Source organism: Gekko japonicus, unplaced genomic scaffold, assembly GCF_001447785.1.
Source record: "Gekko japonicus isolate JY-2015 unplaced genomic scaffold, Gekko_japonicus_V1.1 scaffold603, whole genome shotgun sequence".
Taxonomy (NCBI): Eukaryota; Metazoa; Chordata; class Lepidosauria; order Squamata; family Gekkonidae; genus Gekko; species Gekko japonicus.
In genome coordinates, this window is record NW_015169192.1 from 208599 (window position 1) to 228382 (window position 19784).

A 19784-nucleotide genomic window follows, 5' to 3' on the forward strand; every position below is an offset into this window, starting at 1 on the left:
ATCTTTCCAAGGGCCTCAGGGTTGCACACATGGTGTTCCCTCCTCCACCGTGCCCTCACAACAACCTTGTGAGGCAGGTTGAGAGAAAATAACAGGTTCAGGGACTCGAACATGGTGCTCTCCAGTCCTAGTCTAACCACTACATCATACTGGTTCTCTATGGGCAGTGTTCCATCCCTTCATTTCTATGATGAAAGCTCGATATATGCCTTGCTTGGGAAATCAGAGTGGTAACTGGTGTTCTGATAAAAGTTTTGATTTTTTAAAAAAAACTTCCATGTTTTTTAAATAGTTGTAAACCATTCTCTGCTGAAGGGCCATTTGTACCTACTGTAAAAAAAATAAAACAATTTAATAGACATAGGGCCAATAAGCACCCGACTGAAGAGTGTAACTCCTTGGGATCAGAAGAAACTTTCTTGGGGGGAGGCACTTTCTTGCCTGCTTTTCTGGTGTCACTGGAAACTTGTACTTGGCTGGAGCAGGCTGTGTGGTGGTGGGTGGCTGGTAACATCTGGACATTTTGCTTCAAACATGCCATGCTGTCACACTGCAGGGTAAGGGTTTAACTATGCCAGATATGACTGCTGATTAGCTGCATGCCCAGTGCTTTTCTGGACAGATTTTCCAAGGGTTTTCTTGGACAGCCCTCAGTCAAGGAGTGAACTGTAGGTAAGCATCTTCCAAATGATCGTAACAGGAAGAGGAGATGAATCCTCTCAGGTGGCTACCCAACAACAACTAACCAGAGTGTTAGGGCTGCCTCTTGCAAAAGGGCCTTACAAGCAAACAAAATATGATGGCTGTAACCAAGAGATGCTGTGTGTGTTCTGTAGACCCTATTGAAGCAGATGGGATTTGTTGCCAGGCTGGGTGATTAAAAGAAACCTACCTTCACTGGCCTGTCACTGTTGGCAAAGTTATTAATAATGGACAGCGACTCCTGAAATCGTGAACCTCCACTGAGTGCGACATCAGCTATCAGCTGGCTCACAGCAATAATGATCTGTTGAGGAAAACAGAGCGCTTGTTTTTTCACCTGGTGCCAAATGTAAGCAGATGCACGTGCTACCCAACGTGAGGTTTTTAAACAAGAGCGCAGGATACAAACAACACCATCTCTGCTGCCATCTGAAAATCCCAGGGAGGCCGCTTAGGATCACTCCTGCTATGCAAGCATGATAAATCTCCTATTTCTGGTGTGTGTGTTTTTTTTGGCTCGTAGATAAGAGTTTGGTTTTAAAATGTTTTAAATAAATTCCAATGGCGTGCCACGAAAGAGCTATTAGCATGCTACAACTTTATTAAATAGACAAAGCCCGCTTTGAACCTAAAGTACCCACCCAGCTATAGGAGGCTTGCTGCTGTGTCTATGCATGTATGATGGACCCCTTCCACTTCACTCCCTCAGAAGCAAGATTCTCCCTCTGTTCCTGTTTCCCTTCACTGACTGAGCAGTCCTGGTAACATGTTTATTCTTCTTCCCTTGAAGTTCCACTGTTAGGAAGGTATATTTTGGCTATTTGCTCAGCCCAGGAATTTGAGGGAAGGGATAGGATCACCCTTTAACCTTAAACCCTTGAAAACAGCACTTGAGACGCTTTTAAAATAAAATAAATTTTTTTTATTTAACATCAAAGGGAAAGTCAGGTGAAATGAGGGGTTGAAATTGCTGAGGTAAAACTATTACAAGCACAGACTTTTGTTTTTATATATCAGGCTAATAGTAGAGGTTCTTAATTTATTCTGTTACTTAGATCTTTATATTGAGAGGCTTTTGTTCCAGTGTTTTCCCAAACTCTCTAATACACTTTATTTGTATAATCGTTGACTCTTTTTGGTGCCTAGAAGGCTGGTATCCTCTTCCCAGTGCCCAAACCCCTTCTCTTTGGAACACTAGTACTGTGAATGTTTGACTTTTAAGATCTTTAGCAGTTCCTAATCACACCAGACCAGGGATCTCTGCACTCCTTAGAGATAACTCTCCCTGTTTGACTGGGTAGGGAATCTTCTTCTCTCTCTAGAAGATTTTCCCTTTTCCTCAGGCCAGAATGGAAGTCTTCTCTCCTACCCACCTCCTTGCCAAACTCTCCTCAGTACTCCTGTCTGTGTTCAAACTGCTCTCAGCTACCACTGAATTCAGACTGTGTTCAGTCAAGGTAGAAATCTGATTCTGTCAGCACTAAGCCCTTAACAGGGCTATTTGTAGACGGTTTCAGCACACATCTCTTCACGGTTAAGGCAGGATTCTGACTGATTTTTCCTCTGCATCCAGCCCTCTCAAGACTTTTTCTGCTCAGCTGATGCTAACCAATCAGATTGCTTGGAGCAGCCTGTCATTCAAGGTTCTCTGGCTCTGTGAAGAATTAACTCATCGCAGTCCTTTAGTTGTTGGTACAGCACTTCTAAGCCTCTTAAAAAGTGCTGTCTGTCATAGCATGATTCAATGCATCTGGTCTTGGCTCCTATGAATCAGTATGGGGGGGGAACAGGGAGAAGAGAGACAGATGGTCCTGCTGCATCTCTGCTTCAGGTATTAAGGACCCCCACAGCAGAGATGCAGGATTACCTGCTTCAGAGGAGGCTGTTTTCTGTATCTCTGCAAGACTGACTACCATATGTTTACACAATTTAAAACCTATAGTGATTTTTGGGTGTTACAGAGTGATGTGCGCCTCCAGTCTTAACTCAGAAAAACAAAGTGTGCCTTTTTGGGAAACAACTAACACATAAACCCTACCCCTTCACCCTGGCTGAAAATAAAACTAAGAAAACTAGGGTGGAGTATTTTGAACGTGAAACTCTTGCACATGACAGTCCAAAAACTGTCAGGCAGCCCCGTCCCTGTACCATGTGGCCTTAGATAAGGGAAGTAGAAGTAGAAATTTGTATGTAAACTGCCCAGAGACCTTTCGGGGTCAGGGCGGTATATAAGCCGAATGTATAAATAAATAAATAAATAAAAAGTAAGATAAACTGCCAGAGTACTACGACATTTCACAGTGCCAATGTTTTAAAGTTAAAAACACGTTGGGAGGGTTATTTCTCTCCTCAGCCTGCATTCCTTAATAAGTTTGCAAAAATTATAATATAAATAACACTATGTGAGCATTCAAAGGTGCAATCCTACATACTTTGATTGGCAGTGGGACTTACTTTTGAGTAAAGAAGGCACCAAATCTGGCTGTATGATAACTAGACACTGTACAAAGTATTATAAAAATTGGGTTTGAGTAGAAGGGCTAAGAGATGTCAGCTATGAATCAGAGGGTTTTGTTCTGCTAGCTGAGGCACTTTCCTCTGGCCAAAAGGAGACTTCTGTGACAGGAGAAGCCCCCTTCTACTGGTGGAAAGCACCTCCACTAACAGAACCGATTAGCAGTATCCAACCAGAAAGAAAATGGCGTGGGAGAAAAGGCTGAAACCCATCCTCCCCCTATGATCCCAAGCTGAATTAGGTCCCATAAAGCTTGGGGATGTAAGTTCCCCGATGTCATGAGTGACTGCTAGGCAGGTCGCGGAATCCCCAAGCCTGCTTGGGACCCATATTGTCTAGGCTTAGGCCTGAAGCCCCACCCCCTCCACCTGCAACACGTGGGTAATAAATAACCCCCACTCAGAACCAGTATTTGCTAAGTGTTATTAAATCCCAAACAACTTCTTCAAGAAGATTTATAATCGCTTACTCCAGTCATTTATTTATCCTCCCCCTCCCCAGCTAGTACGTGGCTTTTGAGTCGGCTTACAAAGCAAACACACAAGTAAAATCACGGCAATTAAAACATAGATTAACTCATATAAACATTGGTTAACAGCATGTCCAATAAAAATTTCTGTTTAGAAACAAAGAAACAGCCAAGAAGAAGAAGAACGTGCTGTCGAGTTGCAGCCAACTCATGGTGACCCCTTCCACAGGCCTCTGAGGATGGAGGCGTGCAGCGAACGGCCTCTGCTCAACCCTTTAACCAATGAGTAGGCCCATGTGAGAGAAAGGGGGCTTTTAAGTTTCCCAGCCCCATTTAATTATAGATATAACCACAATTGAAGGAAGGAAATTATTAGCACAATCTACACTAATCAATCTGCAGAAAAGCCGAGCTCTTCTCCAAGTACTGGCTCAGGAAAGTTCTGTTTTCAGTTCCCTTCTTCCCCTTTCACTGACCTGGAGGTGAGTTCGTAGGAAGGTCTTTCGCTTGGTGAACTCAAAGTTGTTCCTCATGAGGAGGTACAGCAGGGCAGAGGCCTCATTCCGCGTCGAACTGAGCTTGGAGGTGCAACACTTCAGGACCTCGTAGCAAAAGGCGGCACACATATTCACCCTCCCCTTGAAAAATGCCGAAGGAAACTGGACCAGCAGGAGGCCAAGGGTTAAAAACAGGAAGAGTAATTATTTTCTGCCTCACAAAAATGTGACAAAAGTACATTCCATCTGACACTTGAAATGAGGAGTGGGTAACTTTTGCTTTTTCAGTAAACACTTTATTTCCCAGTCAATCATCTGAGAGCTAGAAGTGGACTCTGTTCTACAAACCAACCCCCTCAAGAGTGTTCTGGCTCCATTTTAAAGATGGCACCACAAGCTGATCAATGCATGGATGAATCGCAATGGCATTGTAAGAAAAATAAAGTCACAGACACATGGGCTCATTCTGATTGGTGCAGAAAGGCATGTGTGTTTATTATATTTGTATCCCTGCTTTTGTACTATTAAAGTCTTCAAAGGGATGTACACCACTTTAAAAATGTATTTTGTCCCCCTCCCCTCCCATTATATTAGTTTCTGTGGCTGAGTGAATGCTGAATGCTGCTCCAAGCTTCCCAAAGGAAGTGAAGAAAAATTAGGTTGAAAGGTTTTGTTTTTGAACAAGAAAATCAACATTTTCAGGACTCCGTTGTAACAAACTGAGGATACGGAATATGTTCAGCAGCCTTATCTATTATTATTACTACTCTCAGGGTGATCTCTCTCTCTCATACACACACACATACAAACACCCTCCCTACCTTGTTGATGAAAGCTCTCAGAGAAGCAAATACATGCTTGAGGGCGGCTTCGGACTGTCCGTTTTTAAGAAAGGCAAGATGAATATCAAAAACCTTTTTCATCAGTGGGTTGTGGCCATCATTGTTTAAGAGCTGGTTCTGGAGAACAAGGAGAGAGTTACTTTCTCCAAAAAGTCACTGTGTGATACTTGCACACCTAATGGAGCTTTCCACTTCTTGCAACAGTCCTTGAAGGCTAGTTTAGCGCCGACGGCACTACATTACAGATGAGGAGAGGCAGGCTGACAGACCGTTTTAGCCTAATGGATGGATAATTCTACTTTTTCTGGCTACGGATTTAAACAATATACACAACCGACAACAAACAAAACAAATGCTTGCGTGGACCCCAACCTCAAGCCACTTCTTGTTGCATGACAATAATGGCTGCATTCAGACTTCATGATACAAGATCGGTCTGTGATGGATGGGGCCTGAAGTTTTCCAGGAATTAAAACTCCAGACCACAGAGACCCATTCCCCTGGAGGAGAGTACACTCAGCAGCATCACTTCCCCTCCCTGCCCCCCAAACACTGCCCCCAAATCTCCATGAATTTTCCAAATCAGAGTTGGCAGCTCTAGTGGTGGGCACAAATGAAATATTTTTAAATAAATAAATACTGCACTGGGGACCCTGAATTGGGTGGAAAAGCACCACAGAAATGTTTTTAAACAAATAAAAATTCTTGTTCTTGTGTTCACCTTAACCCTTCCCACCTTCCTCTTGCAGACAGAGAGTATAACCCAAGCGCTGCCAACAGCAAAGCCAGCAACAACAGATAGTACAACAACAATGAAAATGTAACAGGTTAGGGCAACCAGTGAGCCAGATTCTTGGCTCCAGCCCACAGTCTGAAGTGATCAAAGGAAAACTACTCAGACAAAATGTAAACCTGTTTCAGTTAACACAGTCCATTGCTTCATACCAACTGTCCTATTAACCACACAGGATAGGTGTCATTAATATGTTATATAAGTTTAATTTTTAAACAAACAAGGAATGACAATTTGTAAGGCTAATATACCCCCAATAAACAGGTACAGAAAGGAAGAAATACTTCAGAAATTCTCCACTCCCATATTGCATCCGTTATGTCCTGAAGTTCACAGGAACAAAACAAACTTTGATTTTCTAGAGTTCCTGATAGAAAGGGCAACAACGTTATGAGATCACTGAGATCTACAAGGAGATTCCTGGTAGGAAAGGCCTCCATGTTACTGTGTTACTGTAATCGGGATATTTCCTGGCAGGAAAAGCAAGAATGGTATTCTTTCAAATAAAATTTTTAGAACTTTCCACGGAAAACATTCTCTTCTTTCTTCTGCTAACTGCCTTCCCTTTCCTCAGATACTTCTCTCCACTTTAGGGGGGGGAACCCCTTCTAGGCAGAAAATATCTGGCCATTGTGACGCATGCCCTAGTAATATCTAGATTGGACTACTGCAGCGTGCTCTACATAAGGCTGCCTTTCTTTTCTTTTTGTATATTTATTTATAGTTTTTTTTTAACATAACAGCATAGAAAAAAAAGTATACAGTATTTTGAGTCTAGTTTTCAAATCTAACCATGCATACACTCTAGTCCATCTTTTGGAGTACAATTCTTCATCTTTTCCTTGTAATATGATATTTAGCCTATCCATTTCCACAATTTCCAACAGTCTTTGTATTAGTTCCTCTCTTGGTGTTCTATCTGATTTCCAACATTTAGCAACTTATATTCTTGCAGATGTTAAGATAGAAGTTATTATATACAGATCATTTTTTTACAACTATGAGGAAGCATATTCAATAAAAAGACTTCTGGTGTGAAGGGTAAATAAATATTTGCTATTTCCATTATTATTTTGTTCATTTTATGCCAATAGTTCTGAATTATTCCACACCTCCTACATTATTTTTGCATTTCCACCAATTATTTGTCATATTTGGGTAACATTTGGCTATTTTATCCGGTGACCAGTGCCACCTATGAAACATTTTATAGATATTTTCCATAAGGCTGCCTTTCAAGAGTCTCCAGAAGCTACAATTAGTATAGAATGCTGCAGGGGTCATTTCATAGAAAAAGAGCTAGGGGAACTCATTAGCATAACTCATTAGCATATGCCACACCCCCTGACATCAGGGGCCCGGCGGTGGACCTGCAAGGCCGAATGCTGTGTCCAGAATGTTGACTGGAGCAGGTCATCAGGACCATATTACGTCTTGTTCCACATACAGAGGTTCCCAATTTGCTTTCAGACACAATTCAAGGTACTGGTGTTGACCTTTAAAGCCCTATACAACTTGGGACCAGCATATTTTATGGACAGCCAGCTTCCATATGAATATACCCAGCCACTATGGCTATTTCTACTTTGGGTGCCTCTGTCATCTGAGGCAAGATGGTGGTGGTCGAACTCTGGAGATTCGTCTGTCCCCCCTCCACCATTGTCCTCCATCACTGCATGAAGACTTCTCTGTTTTGTCTGGCACTCCCTCACTGACCCTCTTCATGTGTTTATTGTTATTTTAAGTGTATGTGTGTGTGCAGTAAAAGGCAAGTGATATGTCCAAACATGTACAACCATTTATTTATGGGTTCTGAGGCCCTACTCTCTGACATAAATTACATCTGAAATGGGCAGTCCACCAGCATGACCATGGGGGAATCTCATGCTTGAATCTTCTCTTGCATGAAAAACCTCCTGCATTTAGGGAACTAGCACATAAGGGTTAGACTAGAATACATCTCCTGATATTCCAGATTCTCCACAGGGAGGAGTATGCAGCATGATGTGGGGAGGAAGGAATCACTTCAGATGGAGGAAGACTGGTTTAAATCCTCTTCACAGGCTCCATGTCAATATTCCTGGCCCATGGAAAACTTGCATGTTTATGGGAAAATGTTCTAGCGTAGCCTTCTCCTCCAGTGTGCTAATCTTCTATATGCAGGGAGCTTTTAATGCAAGCAAGGATTCAGACATTGAGATATATGGCCACTTCAGGTGTCATTCATGGCACAGAATACAACCCCTCCCCCCAATCAGGTGGAAAACTTCTGCATCACCTACTACCTGGTCCTTAACTGGGGATGCTGGGGTCTGAGCCTGGGGCCTCCTGCATGCCAAGCAGATGCTTTACAACTGAGCCACAGCCCCTTCCTGTAGGTCTGTAGGGCCAAGAGTATAGTGTGCTTTGCTGACTTGTAAGAAGCCAATCTAAAATCACCTACAAAGAGTCATCTCAACCACATCCAGCACCTGGGACGGTAAGGGCTAGGCAAAAGCAGTGCTCTGCAGAGAATCCAACACACACCTTGAAACACTGGGTGAAGAACGAAATGGTGTCGAGGACCGTCAGAGCCACTTCTGAGGCTGTGTTGCCCTCTAGCAGAGCCTGGTGCATGATGTCTGCTTCTGAGGTGCCAGCATCTGGGGAACAAAAGCTGGTTGAAGACAGAGTTACAAGCACTAGAAGATATTGAAGGCAAGGTTCTTTGGAGAGGATGGTGGTGGCCTGAAAGGACCACACGTTGGTCCGGTGGCTACAAGGTGCAGGACCAGGGCTTGGGTTTAAGTCTCAGTTCTGCCATGGACTGACTGACTAGACCTAGAGTCCCATCATTAAAACTGGAATAACAACCATTAGTTGAGGCTTCTAAGTGCGTTTTCGGACACTTGAATGCCTGCCAGACTTTACTGGAAAGGTATAGCTGGCCAGAGGTAGCAATGCAACAATCCCTCTTCTGTGTAATGTGTCACGGCCACAAGAGGGATGGTGCAACAGAAAAAAACTATTTATTCAAAAAATGTATACAGCACCTCTCCAAAAACTTGCTCAAGGCAGTGCACAATAAAAACAACACAATAAAAATAATTAAAAAGCAACACAAGTTACATAAGCCACTCAGAACAAACATGTGGAACCTTCCTGAGAAAGTAGCAGATCAAGCACTGCAGCCAAGCCGCAGACTGGGTGTGGGAGCCAGCTGTGAGTCTCGCCCCCCCTCCCCCACATACTGTGATTGAGCGTGAATGAGCTGTCTAAGCTGCTCAGGTGCTGGAGGCGGGCTTGCATGGTGCCGGCACGGCTTCGAAGGGCTGGCATCGTCTGCGACTTCCTGTCAACGCCCACATGTTTTGACAGCCAGGCATCGTGAACCCTGAAACAGAGAGGGGAGCAATGAGTATTTTTCCCTGGAAAAACGGCTGCTTTTCTGCAGAGCTGGATACAAGCCCAGTGTAGTAATATTTGTCTAGTTTGAAATTACTTCCAGAGGCCCATGACAGCTTTTCATCTGACCCTCAATTTGCTTAGCAGTTCTTCAAGATCACAAGTCCACTTGACTTCAGATTGGCAAATAGGCTAAACGCTCCAAAAACTGATTAATAGCTTGAGTGCAAAGTGACATTAGGAGCAGCAAAATGAGAGAACATTTATTTATTTACTTCCCGCTTTTTTAAAAAAATCCTGCCCATCCCATAAATGGGCTCAGGGCGAGTCACAGCATTTCAATAAAAACAATAAAACACATTAAAACATATAAAAACAATAGTCATGCTTGCCCTAGGGAGAATCCGGCCTGAATCCAGCCCTAAGTATGGCCGGTTATCAGTGGACACCTGAATCCGGCCCTAAGTATGGCCGGTTATCAGTGGGTGGGAGACTGCAACCTTGGGGGGGGGCATATGTGGACACCCACTGCCTCAGCCAAAGGCCTGGTGGAACAGCTCCATCTTGCGGGCCCTGCAGAATTGAAAAGGATCCCGCAGGGCCCTGATCTCAATAGGGAGCCTGTTCCACCAGGTGGGGGCCAGGGCAGAAAAAGCCCTGGCCCTGGTCGAGGCTAGGCGGACGTCCTTTGGGACAGGGATCACCAAGAGATGTTAACTCTCAAAGTGTAACGCTTTCCGAGGCGTATATGGGAGGAGGCGGCCCCTTAGGTATGATGGTCCCAGGCCGTATAAGGCTTTGAAGGTGATTGCCAACACCTTGAAGCAGATCTGGTACTTAGCTGGCAGCTAATGCAGCTGACAGAGCACATGCCGTACGTGAGCCCGCACAGGCGTCAACATGCCACATCTGTGGATCTCTGCCCACTTTTGAAGACTCTGAGTTGGGCTGCTGGCTTTTCCTGTTTTCAATATCAGATGATGCTGGCACAGGAAACAGGAAGAGCCAGTGTTCCATTTGGAAGCCCTCCAAAGCAGACAGAGACCCAAGTGTTTCTAGCTTAAAAACTTCCCCACCTTTGCTGGTTGGGAACATTCTGATTGCAAAGCAGGTACTTTACCTCTATCCAATGCCACAAGAGACAAAACAGAGAATCTCTTTATCTGTGCTTTGCTGTGTCTTAATGTAAATCATGCAGGGTTGAAGGTCTAATGAGTTCTAGGGCTACAATATCCTCCCATGCTCCAAGGTGATCCCATAGTTTGGCACCCCACCGTTTCCCCCTGACAGGGAAGAGCTATACAAACTTCCAGGTTAGGTTTAGATTTTGCTTGGTTGCAAGATGTAATTCTTACACACAAGGGCTTATACCATCTTCTGTCCTCCCTGCCTGCCACACTCCCCGTAGGCTCACTTCTCACAGATTTGTGCCTCCTGCTTCCCATTCTCCTAGCTGTCTGGATTTGTCAATGCCCATCACCGTAGGCCCCTCCCACAAAGAGATATGCCCCATCCCTTGCCGTACATGGGTTTGTCTGGTAACTGAACCTGGCACCTCTCACACCTGAAGACCATGCCCTAGAGCACCAAGAATGGCTTTATTGTGGCTCCAGATCTCATTTGAAAGGTTTTGTCTCCTTCTGGGCCCACCAACATTCCCAGAATGCATCGAGGCCAAACCAAACCTGTAAGCGAGATCAATTCTGGCTGATAGAAGGACAAAGAAGATCCCCTGGTATCAAGCACTTCAGGAGGAGGATAATTGAGTACCCTGGGCAACAGGCAGGTTGGCTGAAGACTGGAGGCCCAGGGATTAACATCACCATAATATTAGCACTCAGGAGCAGCCAATGAAGTAGAAGTGCAGCTGAGTCAGAACAGACAAAGGAGGACTAGCTTGTGGAACTCACAGGGTGCAGCGATGCTCCTAGCATAGCCACCTTCTTGGAGGATAGGCCATGATGGCTAAACAAAGCACCAGTATTTACAGGCAGTGTTTCTCTGAATAACAACGGGGGGAACAATAAGGGGTGGCCTTAGCTTCCGTGTCTGCCTGGGAGACTTCTGGGGGTATCTGTTTGGCCACTGCAGGAAACTGGATGGTGGACTAGATGGATCTCGTGGTGTGCTTATAACCTCCGGGACTCTTCGTTCTTAGCACCCCTTGGTGCCCAACATCCAGTTCCTGCTTGCTTTCTGCCTTCCCCAAGGCACTGGCAAAGTCTGCATACCAGGTCTCCTTGTGCCTTGCTAAAAGCCACGGAAGCTTATTTTCCTTTGGGGTGAATTTCAGGACAATGGGCAACAGTGCCCTCTGCTGTAACACAACTTCATCCAAGCCTTCTCATCCAAGGCTTTCTCCACCACAAAAGAGACAGCTCAATTACTCTCCAAAAGTATTAGTAGTAATCAATGAAAGAATAACAATACCTGGCAATGTTTCTTTTCCCAACATATCTAAAGTGATATAGACACACTCTGGAAGGGGAAAGAAAAAAAAGGTAAAAGATCCAGGTAAATTTAATAAAAGTGAAGCAACTTTGTATATAGCACAAAAAATAAGACTTATTCTACCCTTCCCCTGAATTCTAGGAACTGTGGAGCTGTGAGGCAGAAGGACTGGCTGGAAGACATCAATATCACTTCCAGCCATATACATACTATCTGGTGCTTTCAAGGTTCAAAGTATTTCACATATCTAATCTTGCAGTAACCCTAATAGTAGCCCTGCAAGGTAGGCCAGTATTCACATCGACTACATGGCAGATGGGGGGGACTGTGGTTGAGATAGAGAGAGTGGCTTGCTTACAGCAGAGGTGGCAGAGGTGAGATCTGGATTGGCAGCCTCCCAGATCTTAGCCACTATTGCTGTGTCAGTTCATTCAGGACGTTTCTTGAATAAGAGAAGAATTCCGCCATCTAGAAAGGGGTACTTATTAATAAAACACCTTTTTGCCACATTTCTTTTGGCCAAGTCAAATCCAAGGTGGTTGACAACAGTAAAAAAACAAACAAACACAGCCAATTAAATAGCCCCATAATACAAAAGCTGGCAAATTAAAATGATAAAATAACCCTGTTAAGTGATTAACAATTAAATGCCTCTTTAAGAGGCCACTCCAGTAGGCCTCAGAGCAAGCAGAAGAGTAGGAGGGACTCAGTGCTTCTCTTCTCAGCCTTCCTGTCAGAAGCCTGCAGGAGTGCAGGGCCTACTAAGAATCTGCAGAGAACCAGGCCAGACGAACCCTGGCCTAGAACTCCAGAAACAGCTTAGTTAAGTATGGTTATTCCTTAAATTGTGATTTTTAAGTGTTGTTATTCCTGCCCTACAGTTACTGTTAATAAAGAGGCCTTCAGCCAAATGGAACTGGGTGTTTGGGGTTCCTCCACTACACAAAAACTATCTGTGCAGCCCCCCCCCGGGGGGGCCCTTCCAGAGCCATTTCAGGTCAGGGAAATGGCCTGCAGGTGAGGGGAAGGCTGAAACCCTTTCCTCCCTGCCCCCCCCCCCAATGCCATGGTCCTGATCTGAACGAGGGCCACAGGCTCTTTGGAAATAAGTTCCTTTGCAACCAAGGCATTACTCCTGGAGCCACAGTCACATTGGGTGTAGTTTGCCCCTAGATGCTCCCCTTAAGCTTCTCAAAAGAGGTGGACCCCCTTACAATAAACAGCAAACTAATTAACGTAATTAGTAGTTGTAGATTTTCCGGGTTGTATGGCTGTATACCATGGCCATACAGCCCGGAAAATCTACAACAAATGAACTCTGGCCGTGAAAGCCTTTGACAACATAATTAATGTAATGTAGGAATATACACTATAAAATTATACATACATTTATTACAAGGGGAGGGGAACATTTTTTCTTCTTCTGGTTTACACTGTAGGATATCCTGGGCTTTCATACACCATTCTGTTTGTTTTATAGCTAAAAGACAAGCTAAGCAACACACAGGAAATCTGTGAATAGTTTCCCCATTTTTTTAACTCGAACAGTTGGTGTAAGACACCACCATTTCAGTGGAGAAACATGCAAACATGGAATTTGAGAATTCCACATCGGGTGTGTGTGTGTGTGTGTATTTCTTTTTAAAATGCAGAGATGCAATAATTAAAATAAACCTTACTCTAGGAGGACAAGGATGTTCATCAGCTCCTGGGGGGATATTTTATTCCAGTAGGTCAGCAAGGTATCTAAAAACAAGAACAAACAGCTCAGTGGATCTGGTGTCCTCCCTTAGCCCAGATCACAAGGCCTTGGAGTCCACCATGAGGTTTTACTCACAGATGCATAAGAAAAGCTTCCTATGAGGGTAGGATAGTGGTCAAACAAGTCAGATGGGCATCCTTGTTTCAATGTGCCATGTGAGCATGTGCAAAACAGACAGCAATTGTGCAAGCAAGACAGAGCATGCAGGCTTGCAGGTGTGAAGATATTTTTCTCAGTAAGAAAAAAAAACGATGAAGACTTTGTAACACCAGAACAGCCAGGCTTGTTTTTTCCACGCCATTAAGCAAAGGCAAAGGCAAACCACCTCTAAATGTTTCTTGCCTTGAAAACCCTATGGGGTCACTCGTAAGTTGGCTGCAACTTGACGGCCAACCCCCCCCAACCCCTCCCCCCAAATACATTTTCTTGGACATCTGTTGGAGGTGTAGGGCTTGTATCATAGAGCCCTCAAGCTACAAAGCTTTCAGTCATGGGCTGCTCCCTCCGCTCATGTTTACGCATCTAAATACTGTCAAGCAATTCAAAGTAACAATCTTGGAGAAAGTCCACCTCTATTCATTGAATGCAACCCACTGACCGATTTAAAACTTCCAGCACAGCCTCCAGATTGAAGGAGGGTTCCAATCCACTGGTCTAACAAATCACACAGTCAAATAAGTCAGAGGCTTCAATAGTGGCAGTTACCTAAGTAAAAAGCTGGGTCATGCTGTATCCGCACGGGGAAAGCGCAAACGTGCCTTTACTGCAAAGCTACTAACCTTCAGAAATCATTTTAATTACATAAAGGAAACACACGAGGAGGCTCCGAATTTCATACTGGTCTAGTCGCCCATACTGGGAGACACTGCTGCGTGTAGAGCTCCTCCGCATCTATTTTAACCAAAACACACCAAGAAATGCAAATTCACTAACAGGTCACAAATTCCAGCACAGTAGCTGCATTGGTCTGGTGAAGTAACACAAATGAGAAGCACGCATACTGGATTGGGGGGGGGGGATACATTTCTGGGTAGCAATGTATGTGAACAAGATCGTGGGGTACAAGTGGACTGTAAGCTAAATATGAGCAGTCAGTGTGATGCAGCTGCAAAAAAAGGCTAATGTAGTCTTGGGGTGTATCAACAGAGGCATAACATCCAAACTGCATGATATCAGAGTCCTGCTGTAAATCGCTTTGGTCACACTGCACCTGGAGTACTATATGCAGTTCTGGAGATCTCACTTCAAAGAGGATGTGGGCAGAATGGAGCAGGTGCAGAAGAAAGCGACGAGGACAGTCAGGGGGCTGGAGACCAAGCCCTACAAGGAAAGGCTGCGGGACGTGGGAATGTTCAGTTTGGAGAAGAGCAGGTTGAGGGGGGACCTGCTTGCTCTCTTAAAGTATTTGAAAGGCTGTCGCTTAAGAGGAGGCCAGGGAGCTGTTCCTGCTGGCAGCAGAGGATAGGACTTGTAATAATGGGTTTAAATTATGGGCAGAAAGGTATAAATATACTAAATAAACAAATAGCACAACCTCCAACGATTGGTGGATGCAGCCTTGATATAAATATTGACATGCCTCCTACCCCATCTTACCACTCCACTCCTTCCTCCAACTTAAGTGGCTCTTCTGTTGGAGGAACAGCCACTGAAGTTGGAGAAAGGTTTCAAACTCTCTTTGGTCAGGTGGTAGGATGGGGGTAGGATCTACCCCATTAAGAATAGAACTTTCTGCCCTTCCCGGTCAATGCTTGCCATTCCAGGCTCAAGCCCTGACCCCAACTCCATCAACTGATCTCTGATAGTCTGGGCTAGCAAACATAATTTCCTGGTCTAGATTCAGGTACAGGCACTCATGGTTCCAGCTTGGTCCTGAGAGGCTTGTTTTGATGGGGAACACTTCACCTAGCACTATGATCTGTCCAGTTATCCATGCTCTGATCACATCCAGATTGGACAACTGTACTGCGTTCTATATGGGGCTGGCTTCTGAAGACTCTCCCAAAGCACCAAACAGATAAAAGGAAGTACTTCTTCACCCAAAGAGTGATTAACACTTGAAATTCACGGCCACAGGAAGTGGTGGTGGCTACGAGCATGGACGGCTTCAAAAGGGAATTAGATAAGCATATGGAGCAGAGGTCCATCAGTGGCTATTAGCCACAAGGTATAGATGGGGGCTCTGGGGCAAGTGATGCTCTGTCTTCTTGGTGCCTGGGGGGGTCAACAGTGTCCTGGCCCCACTGGTGGACCTCTAATGTCCTGGCCCCACTGGTGGACCTCCTGATGGCACCTTGTATTTCTGGCCACTGTGTGACACAGAGTGTTGGACTGGATGGGCCTTTGGCCTGATCCAACATTGGTGTCGCTTATGTTCTTATGTTATGTTCTTACACTGTGCCAGCAGTAAGACAGCTAGCTGTAGCTGGATCAAGTTGTGTCAGTTTTAAAAGACCAAAATTGGCTACTTATTTACTATCAGGGACAACTCAGAGCACTGGTTTTCACCTACAAGGTCCTAAATGCTTTGAGATCAAGATACTTGACGGTGCCATCCCAGGCAGAGTTACACCCTTCCAAGTGGACTGAAAATCAATGGGCTTGTGTCTGCCTAGGATTGCGTTGTATAGGACCATCTCCACCTGTCAATTAAGGTCCTCGAACAGGCCATACAGTAGGAGTTCCTCCCTTCAGAGTTCAGATGCACCAGATGAAAACTTTTTTTTTTTATTAACCCAAACTTTTGAGTTTGGTCGAAGTTATTTTTCTCCCCTTCTCTCCAATGTCCAGCTGCTGTCAGGTTTTATATTTTTAATGCTTTACTGCTGGCTAGTATTTTGATGTTTTAATGGGAGATGCTGTGGTTTTTAAACATGGCTTTTAAGGATGTTGTGCAAACCACCTTACAAGCTGTGGATAAGTGTGATACATTTGAGTTAAAAAAGCAACAGCCCCAAACTGAACTAGTGACGTTACATTTTCGTTGGTGCTGCACTGCTCAGGAGATCCGGTCCCTCCTTCCGAGCTGACAGATCCTCTTGAGTCCTCCCTCTTAATGGTGAGCCCATTCTGGAAAGCTGCACCATAAACTGAAAAGAAGAAAAAAAGAGTCAAGAAAATGTTTCCAATGACTTCATGCTTGCTGACATATTTTTAATTCTTGTGTTTTAGATGAAATTGTTCTATCGACTATGTTAGGCTTCATATTGATGTCTGCTGGCCTAGTTGACAGGTGGGATGTGAAAAGTTTAAACAATCGCACAAATGCTCAAAATGAGCTTTTAAGGCAACATGACAGTAAGACTGGCCACCCCAAACGAGATCAAAAAACAACTGGAAATCTTTTCTAACATCCAAGTCATGCATTACATAGCCAATGGTTACCTTGCTAGCTCTTTGGATGCATGAGCAGAGTTCCTTCATGTGAGCTTTGCCAGCACAGGTACATTCAAACCAGCCCAACAATAGCAACAAAAGGCATTGATTGGTTTGAAAAATCGACCCAGGAACTGACCTCTGTTGTAATTAAATTGTGGAAATGTTAAACTGTGGAATTTACTGTCGGTGGAGGTAGTGATGGCTATGAGCACAGATAGCTTGAAACATGGATTAGACGGAGTTGTAAAGTATCAATGGTCATGGTGGCCAAAGGGAACCTCTGCATTCAGAGGCAGCAAACCTCTGAGTACCACTGCCAGGAGGCAACATCAGAGGAAGGCCCTGGCCTCTGTGCTCTGTTTGTTGGCCCTCCAGGGCGACTGATTGGCTATTATGTGAAGGAGGATGCTGGACTAGATGGACCTCTGCTCTGAACCAAGAGGGCTCTCCTGACACTGGAATACTCAACATACCTTGTTCTCACCTAGCCCTATCATATGCAAATATAAGGACAGATGACATGACAAGAACAGAGTACTAATTATCATTCTTAAATATATAATCTATAATATATAGGTTCAAACCTAATGTGAGTTTGCTTACATGTATCTTTATCAACAATGAGGCTTGACCTATTCGAAGATGGTGTAAAATTACACATAAAGTCATCTCTGGATGTCTGCAGGGAAGGAAAAAGACAGAAGGTTTCAGAATGCATATGATTTGGCTTGTGCTCAAATGCAAAAGTGAAAGATAAACAGAATCTAACTCAGTAGCTATTTCAAAACTATCAACAGCCATTACAGCTAAATAGAACTTCTAAGTCCAAAAGCAGTAAACCTCTGAATGTCAGTTGTGGGGATGGGTAAACAGTGGGCAGGAAGACTGGTCTTCCTATCCTGCTTGGGGGGTTCTGGAAGCATCTTGGAAACAGAATGCTGGATTAGTTGGACTGTTGGTTCTTGACCCCTCACAGCTATCAGCGTGCATACTTTCCCATGACTAGGGATGATGATAAAGGGAAAAGTTTGACAAGTTGTTCCAAGAATAGCAAAAATGTTTAACTCAACAGCTTTAATCCTATCTTGGGCCTTTACATGTGAACTAGAAAGACTTTCAAGAGACTGCTGGAAGGAAAATTAGGAAGCAGGGAACTACTTTAGACAGGACAGAGGCAAGAAGGAATGCTTGAATCTGCACCCTCGAGGAGCCTGAGAGCTGGGGGCGCAGCCAGTGCAATAGCCAGCACCCCAATTCTGAGACCTGCAGAGCCTCTCCACACTTACAGAACTGCTGTGTGGATGCTTCACTGCAAATGTGAATGCCTCTGCATCTGAATTAGCAATGAAAACTGCACAGAGAATAGTCACACAGACTAACAGCATCTGACTTTTCAAATGACTGGTAACGACAGCCGTATTCTACGATGCACCATCAGTTTACATAGACTGTGTCAACTTATTGGGCCTACCTGTTGCCCCATATATTTTGAGAGGATATAGATATACCCTACACGAGACATATCATTTTTGGGGAAATCGATAAGGGTGAGCCAACTGTCTTTCAGGGAAGGATCTTCACCATTCCTGATCTTCTCTTTAAGGGATATTTGATCAATTTCCAAGGAAACTCCAATGCTCCCTGGAACCCAGTCTGAAAATGAGGCAAACTGTTTATAAATCTAGCTAAAATACACTTATCCATTCCTGGGAAAGATTCAAAGTATCTCCAAGATTGCTCACAGAACTTGACATGCCAGTGCAATGGTACAGGGTGTCCCGGCCAGCCAGGCGTTGGATATTCTCCAACAGGAGTCCGACCAGAGGCAAATATAGCTGGGCTATTTTGGCCTGTTGATTCTGTAAGACAGAATTGGGGAGAAATGAGGATTTCAAAAGCAAATGATTATGGGTGCGAGCCCAGAAAGTTCTCTTACAATTGAAATTAATTGGAATGGCACAAGGCTATTTTCTTGTGTATCTCCTGGTTATTTCTATAGGGATTGCATACAGGACCATTTCCCAGTGGCTTGTACCATATCAAAGTTTGAGCCGTATGTAGGCAAATGCATAGGGCTTCAGAGTGCACCACAAATATCCAATTGCAATTAATTATTATTATTCGTAACAATGCTTTCACCAAACCCATCATCCAAGGATGCATGCATGCTTCTTCCCTTCCTGGTTTTCCCTCACAACGATCCTGTGAGGTAGGCTAGGCTGAGAAGCACTGATTGGGTCAAGGTCATCTAAGTAAATTTGTGGCTGACACTTGGAATTTCTCTGAATTCAACACTCTATACTGGCTCCATGTAACATTTATATACTTCTGCCATCCCAGAAGGATTTGGTTTACATGAGGCTGTCCCTTTCTATCCTCACGATAACCTTGTGAAGTAGGCCCAGTGGAGACAGCATCATTTTACCAGGTGTCACCTTGTAAGCATAACTGGCCATAGGCTAAATGACATGCAGGGCAGGAACACTCTGGAGACTACGGAGTCCCATACATGGACCACTTTCTGCTGGGTGTCAGAAGTGTCCGTAGAACTTCTCCAGTTCTGAGACCGCTTTGGCTGAACCAGCCTTTGGCATGTCTGTTACATAAATTGCAAATCCAAAGCAGGTCCAGTGCCAGGTTTTTTTGCACAGTAGGCAAGGCTACCTCCCCCCCCCGCCCCGGTGCACCCACCAATTTTCAAACATAAATACATTTTAGGAAAAATGAAAAACACAAAATTTGAAATTGCTAATTTCTTTTCTTTCTTTCTTTTTAAATTGTGAGAACAAGTAATACAACCTCTGATTTTCTCTCTCAAACAGAAAAACACAAATCACAAAGCATTCAGAAAAATCCTGTTAATTGTGATGTTGACATTTAAGTCTCTTTAATGTTTCATAAGAACATAAGAGAACATAAGAGACGCCAATGTTGGATCAGGCCAAAGGCCCATCCAGTCCAACACTCTGTGTCACACAGTGGCCAGAAATA

At 44.2% G+C, this 19784-nt stretch overlaps 1 protein-coding gene across 1 annotated transcript in view; it reads right to left on the minus strand.

Moving 5' to 3' along the window:
• Nucleotides 1–19784, minus strand: part of DOCK11 (dedicator of cytokinesis 11) — a 112429-nt gene that overhangs the window by 26525 nt on the left and 66120 nt on the right. The window contains exons 32-42 of the mRNA XM_015416254.1: nt 18536–18652; nt 17397–17472; nt 16392–16504; nt 14195–14306; nt 13333–13399; nt 11633–11680; nt 9049–9191; nt 8345–8460; nt 5005–5142; nt 4163–4345; nt 893–1006 (exon numbers count right to left, since the gene is read on the minus strand). Coding sequence (XP_015271740.1) covers nt 893–1006; nt 4163–4345; nt 5005–5142; nt 8345–8460; nt 9049–9191; nt 11633–11680; nt 13333–13399; nt 14195–14306; nt 16392–16504; nt 17397–17472; nt 18536–18652 — 1227 coding nt within the window. The remainder of the gene's footprint in view (nt 1–892; nt 1007–4162; nt 4346–5004; nt 5143–8344; nt 8461–9048; nt 9192–11632; nt 11681–13332; nt 13400–14194; nt 14307–16391; nt 16505–17396; nt 17473–18535; nt 18653–19784) is intronic.